At 44.8% G+C, this 6,420-nt stretch overlaps 1 protein-coding gene across 1 annotated transcript; it reads right to left on the reverse strand.

The window, feature by feature from the left end:
- Positions 1 to 547: 547 nt before the first annotated feature.
- Positions 548 to 2,836, reverse strand: HMX2 (H6 family homeobox 2). The gene is made up of 2 exons (XM_038410827.2): positions 2,520 to 2,836; positions 548 to 1,570 (listed from the first exon to the last, which is right to left on the reverse strand). Exons 1-2 carry the CDS (start codon positions 2,797 to 2,799, stop codon positions 1,023 to 1,025), a joined length of 828 nt encoding a protein of 275 aa, XP_038266755.1. The 5' UTR covers positions 2,800 to 2,836; the 3' UTR covers positions 548 to 1,022.
- Between the last annotated feature and the right edge of the window lie 3,584 nt (positions 2,837 to 6,420).

Here is a 6,420-nt window from a genome sequence, read left to right on the forward strand (position 1 = left end):
GTCTTTACACAAACTAAAAGTCACTGGTGTTGATAACTTATGATGCATTTCGCTTGGCAGAGCCTATATAAGATCGAAAAGGCTAACATATTATTACAGTTATTGCAGGTCTTACAGTGACTTGCCTAGGCTAAGATTTTATTTTCCCACTAGCCTTTTTTTTTTTTTTTTTACTCTTCCTACAGCGCAGCTGCCAGTTTACTTCACTTTGAGTTACTCAATATTTCCAGCCCTGTTTTGATCAGTGCACAGTTCATATTCGGTTCACTTTGCTGCAAGTGCCTCCAGAAGTAGGTGGAATCCCGCCGGTGGACGTCCGGGGCTCTTGTAACTCTAAAGAAAGAAATACAACATTTCCTGAATTCAGTCGGAAACAGCTGTTGAAAGTTTCTCGTGAACTGAGAGGCGGCACAACGCAAGGGGCGTCTGTCCCTCTTCCCTGCTAATTGTAACCTCCTTCACGGCTAACACCACACATGCCGTTCAACAACAGTGCGCTTTGCGTTTTGAACTGAAATATGCAATCAACTTGGCAAAAGTTACAAACGATGTTTAAAATGTTTTATTTTCTTTAAAAATATTTACAGATTTGAAATATGTTTTTTAAATTTTATTTTCAAGTGATAGAATAATATTCAGGAAAAGGGGGGGGGTGTTGAAATCGGCCTATACAATTGCAGAGACAAATAACCAAGTGCCCTGGGCCTTTTCCTACCTGCACATGTAGACAGAGAGACGATTGCAATTTGTTTTTAAAGTCCCGTGAAGCTCAGAAAGTCAGCTATGTCTGGTGGGATAATGCATGGCGATCGTACATAAAAACACTATGCCAGCCTAGAACATAAACAAACACATCGAGAAGATCCGATAAATAAAAATAATGAATACACATGGTGTATTTCTTAACATTGCAAGAAGCACATTTGGTTTCCAGTGGATACAGACGGGTGAAATCTATGGAAGGTCATTGCGGCTATCGGAGAGCTATACAGAAAAGGAGACAGTGCCATCGGCTTTCAGAGTCAGTAGTCGATCTTGTTGTAGAGATTATAGAGAGGTAAGGCTGATAAGTTGCTGCCTGGGTAGTATAAAGGGGCTGGGAAGGCGATAGACCTGGGCACTGGCACTCTCAGAAGGGAATTGTCTCTGAAAACCAGGGGCATCCCCACTAATGTCTGAGCTGAGGCATGAGCCATATTGGCCGCCTCCAGTTCTGCCGAGAGTTGCCTTTTCCATTTGTTCCTGCGGTTCTGGAACCAGGTTTTCACCTGGGTCTCCGTCAGCTGCAAACTGGAGGCCAAGCAGGCCCTCTCCGAGCTGCTCAGGTATCGCTTCATGTCAAAGGTAGATTCCAACTGGTACACTTGGCTCCGGGAGAAAACAGTGCGGGTCTTCTTTTTGGCTGAATTAGCCTGCCTGTCCCCTCCGTCCCTTTGTCTCTCCCCAGAAGACGGGGAGTTTGGAGGGAAGTGTTTCTCTTTTTCCTCCTTCAAGTCCTGTAGGGATTTGGAGAGGAATTGCGTCCTGTCTGTATTTACCGTCATTGCTCCTCCATTCCCCTTTGGATTGCCTTGAAGAAAACACACAAACAAGCAAACAAACAGAGATATTCCGCATCAGACACTCTACAGCTCTAAACATAGCACACGCTCATTTTTGCTAGCTCCCCAGTGCACAGACACTAGCTAAAGAAAATCAGTCAGTTTCACAGCCGCAATGCGCAGCTCCAAAGTTCCAGTTCATCCTGTTTCCAAACTCAGGTGTTGAGGAAAATCAGCTTCCAGAATGAAGAGGTTCTTTACTTTAAAAATACATCCCTTCTATCCTCAGTGAAGATACGTGAATAACCAGGAGTTCGGGGGAGAGGGGGAATGGTTGGTTGGTTGTTTTTTAAAGGTGTTTCTTTCCTACAGCAGAAGAGCTGGTAGATCTTACTTTATAGCATAACATTTCACAGCCCGTTTATTCCCAAATAATGCTAAGAACTAACATCTTTCTTCCCCTTACGCGGGAGCTGTAAAGAAGAACAATCTAAGAAAAGCACAGTTATCAATCATGTCAAACGGATAATCGTTCACAAGGGAAGGAGGAAAATATGCAGGGAAAGGACTAAAATCTAAGGTATCTCTAAACCCTTTGTACCAAATCCGGTAAGGAACCGACACGAACTCAATTTGGCCAGAAATCAGCCCAAATGTTCCGTGAAACATCATCACCAACAAAAAAGAAATAAAAGGACACGGTATGTACATGGTACCGTTTGACAATAGATGTTTTCAAAGGGCTTGTACACCCAAACGCCTGAGACACTGAGTTCCCCTGCGTTTAGACAGACCCCTAGAAACTGGTCACAACATACTGTATATTCCACGCTAAGATGTAAAGGAAAAGGTTTCACCAGCTAAAAGCCCGAGCGAGCAGAGCGAATGCACGGTGGAGAGCTGTCATTCTAGATATTAACATCTAGCTAGGTGGAGAACTACATACTTCCTAAGGAGGCAAATTTGTCCAGTACTTACTGAGACACGTGAAACTGATGGGCTGGTGTTTGTGGCAAGTTTCTTTGGGGCCCTGCGACTCAGGACAGAAGCAGCCGTGATGTTTCCAGCTCTCCTCCGGCTCCTCTTCCTCTGAGGACACGGACAGACTTAGCTTCCTGCCCGGCCAGGCGCCTGCTGCCTGGGAACTGGGCTCCCTGCTCCCTTCCGAGGTACCGTTGCCCAGGATGGACTGGATGGTAAAACTGGAGATCGGAGCGGCTGCGGGGCAACACTTGCTCGGGTCTTCTTTGTTGCTCATCCTGGGTTCATAAGAAATAAGAGGAAGAAAGCTCTCCCTTTAGAGCCACTCTGGGGGAAGGTGTGTGCGAATGCGTGTGCCTGAGGATCCGGGGCGGCTGGGGGGGGCTTGGGTTTCTTGTCTGGGCTTGTTTTGGTTGTGTTTTGGGGTGTGTTTTTGGCGTGTCTTTGCAGGTTTTCCCTGAGCTTGCCCAGACTGAATGCATGCTCCTTTCTCTCTCAGATCTCTACTGATCTCCAGGCGGCAGGGTGGCGTGGCTTCATTTGCATGGAGGTTACATCTGGCAGGGCCAATCACAGACTGCTAGCAGCCCCGGAAAGTTTCAAAATTCTAGCCCCCCGCAAGCCCGCTGGTTTTCGGGGGGCTGCTAGCTGAAGCCAGCAGAACTGGATCGCAGCCGCTCATTAAACTTACAAGGGAAGGGCTCAGTTTAAAGCCGGCCGCTAATAGGGATAAAATAGATGCCAAACAAGCGTCTGTCTACGTGTCTGTTCCTTCTCCATCACCTCGTTTGAAACCTTTTGAGTGGAAACTGGGGGTGAACTGATGTAGTCTGAATCGCTTATTTAAAACAGGGGGTTGTTGTTTAAATAAACACATTGTACATGTCCGTGGGTTTTTACCCTTTTGCTCGTGAAATTGATTTGCTAGTCTGCTGCCTAACAAGCAACATTTGAGCATACAGATTTAAAGACAGAAGTTTTGATGCTGCACCTAAAATGATATAGGACGTCGAGTAAATGACTCCCTTTTCATTTTGTCCTTCCCAGTGTAAGGGAAAATGTTTTTGTATATTTCCAAATGAACTTTTCTGGAGCCGGGGAGCATTCCTACACCAGAGAGAACGCAGCCCCAGCAAAAACAGGCAAACCTGGGAGGAGAAAAAAAGCCTCTAATTTATTACCATTATTTAAAATAAAAACGCAAGCAAATTAGATTTAGAAAATTCCGGGTGCTAGAGGAGAATTTGGTTTGCTTAAGGCACCGGCTTCCGTTTTGTAACTAATATCCTTTCTCCGACCTAAACAAGAGGTGATTTAAACAAGAAGCGTTTGCTGAGTAACTCCCCAACAACGTCCTAATTAATTATTGGCTGTTTTCAGTGGGCCCCTGAATAATATCTAACAACATCCACCGAAAGATCGAAATGGCCCCCGTGCAGGACTGAATGAATCTCCATCCCAAGTTTAACTGCTCGTCTTTAAGACATTGAGCCAGCCAAACGGCTCACGAGTTATATCAGGCTCACAAAGATCTGACTCCTTTCCAGGTGAGCCAGATTTGCCGCTTGTACACGGCTGGGAGATTGCGGCAGAGATGAAAAGACTAAATGGATTTGAGTTGCCTGGCGCCAAGAAGCCTAGGCAAGGGACATTTAGTAAAGGTATCAATGGTAGGATGCAATCCAACCTAGGAACGCATTTCCTATCCCAAAACGATGCAGGTACATCCCTAACCTCCCCCGTGGGATGTAATAAGTCTTTGTGGTGCAGCCAGATACCTATATCTATATTTAAATTCAGATGGCATTTCTATTGGGATTTACAAAATTAATTGCGATCCTTGTAACTACACTGGCACTCGCTTCACTTCCTCTGGGGTTGTACATCCTTCATCCAAGACATGAAATTGGAAAGGAAAACTCTCTCTTTCAAAGTCTTAAAACCACTTCCTCTAGAGGAGTACAACGATAACACGATCATTAAGGGTTGCAACCATCCCGCTCCTTAATCCAGTTACAATTTCATTAGGATAGGAGGTTACTTATTTTAAAATAGTACGTAAGGTGCTTTCTAGTTGGCAGAGATGAAGAAGGATGTAACCTGTACTAGTGGCAAATCGGCAGCGATTTGAAAGCTCAGTTCAGTGTCGGTTTACTTAAAGCCACTACTTCAGGATTTACACAAATGCACAGCACAGGTACAGAACGACACCTGGTCAAAATCTGCCTTATCAGAGCAGGGAAGTCTGCATATTATTACTTCTTTTTTCTTTACCTTCTACAGACATTTCAAAGGGAGCTGGCGGTTTTCCTAAAGTTCAAAGCTAAATGTTGTGGCCCGGGCCTTCTAGCGTGAGCACCTCTGCATTAATTGGACAGCCAGTCAATTCCTGTTCCCCCCGAACTTCTTATTTTTAACCGTGCAATCACACAGTGAACATGTTACATGCTGCAATATATTATCCAAAGATCATATTCTCACTTGATTGGGATAGCACCATGTCACCGTTGGCATATGAAATATTTGAAAGCAATATGATCAGGCGAATTTCGAAATCTTGTTTAGCTACAGAACTGCATCTGACACGAAAGCACAAGGTTCATAAACAGGTCTGGGAAAACCACACTGAAGACTCCGCGTACAACGGGGAAGCTATTCCACTAAGAGAAATGCGCGGATAACTATTCTCCAACTAGAAGTCCCCGTGCGTTAGATTACATACGTTTTCCGATATCCTTATTGGCTTGTGGATGGGCTCAAAACATTTTTTTCAACCCAGTCTTACACTGTCCCTAATCAGGTTACACAGGGGAAAGAGATCCTTGCTTTCTGCCTTCAAGCAAAGTGGATCCCACCAAAAAGGGCTGAGGTGAGAGGAGGAAATGGGTTTCTCTTTCCTCTGGTCACATATACTGGGGACCCCCTGCTTCAATCTGTTGATTCTTTTAATAACATGTTTGTTCACCGCCCCCCCTCCAAAAAATAAAAAAAAACAAATCCGGGCGTGGGGTGGGAGAGAGTGAATGAGATGGAAATATACAAATCAATATAGACAAATGTCAAGACGTTTTAAAATGACATTTTCATTAACTCCAAGTCACCGTATTATGTCTGGTATATTGAATAAGGTACTTATAATATAATTAGGTATAGCGAGATGACGACTGTTACCCAGACCAGCTGCATAATCTTTAACTACTTAACTACTTGATAGACTCATTAATGGACTAATTGATTAGGAAAAGTGTTCCAACTCCTCTCCCTGCGTGGGGCAGGTGCTGTCCTGCTTTACCACATTAACCTTTTCCGTGCTTTTCAACGGGGTCGAGACACATTACAAATGGTCAGCTTTAATCATGATGTCAGCTCATTAACCCGGAAAGACCCCTCACTGAAATACAATTTAAGAAATCGTCCTTCATTCAGCTCTGCATCCCAGGTACCAGCACAGCCCGGCCAAACTCTACCCAGAGAGAAATAACAACTTTCCCTGAAGTTACCGAACACACTCGCCAGCCTGTCGTCTGATAAAGGTGGGCGAATTGGCTGTTGGTTGTGGATTAGCCCCGTTTGCCAAAATCCCAAGTCCCCAAGCCACTCGGTTCTAGAACCGGGGTGTCTGATAGAAAGGGGAAGAACGCGCGTCAGCACAGAGAGAATTTTTACTTCTGAAATCTCAACTCCAGCGTGTTGCGAGAAGGAATCGTTGCATAAATCGTGTTCAAACGGTTTCCTTTTTTCCTACTCTAGCAGAGAAAGTAGCGGAGGGCCAGAACAGACAGGGATGAAAGCAAACGGTGGGCTGGGGAAGGGGAACACAATGAATCTGTGCAGCCCAGCACCGAAAGGTGAGGAAAACTCCATGAAGTCTATAGGTCTGATCCCTCTCTCATTGAGA

The sequence above is a fragment of the Dermochelys coriacea genome, chromosome 7, assembly GCF_009764565.3.
Source record: "Dermochelys coriacea isolate rDerCor1 chromosome 7, rDerCor1.pri.v4, whole genome shotgun sequence".
Taxonomy (NCBI): Eukaryota; Metazoa; Chordata; order Testudines; family Dermochelyidae; genus Dermochelys; species Dermochelys coriacea.

Coding starts and splice junctions, on each gene's coding strand:
- HMX2 (XM_038410827.2), bottom strand. CDS start 2,799: ATGAGCAACAAAGAAGACCCGAGCAAGTGTTGCCCCGCAGCCGCTCCG. Junction 1,571..2,519: donor CATCAGTTTCACGTGTCTCA/GTAAGTACTGGA, acceptor GTTTTCTTCAAG/GCAATCCAAAGGGGAATGGA.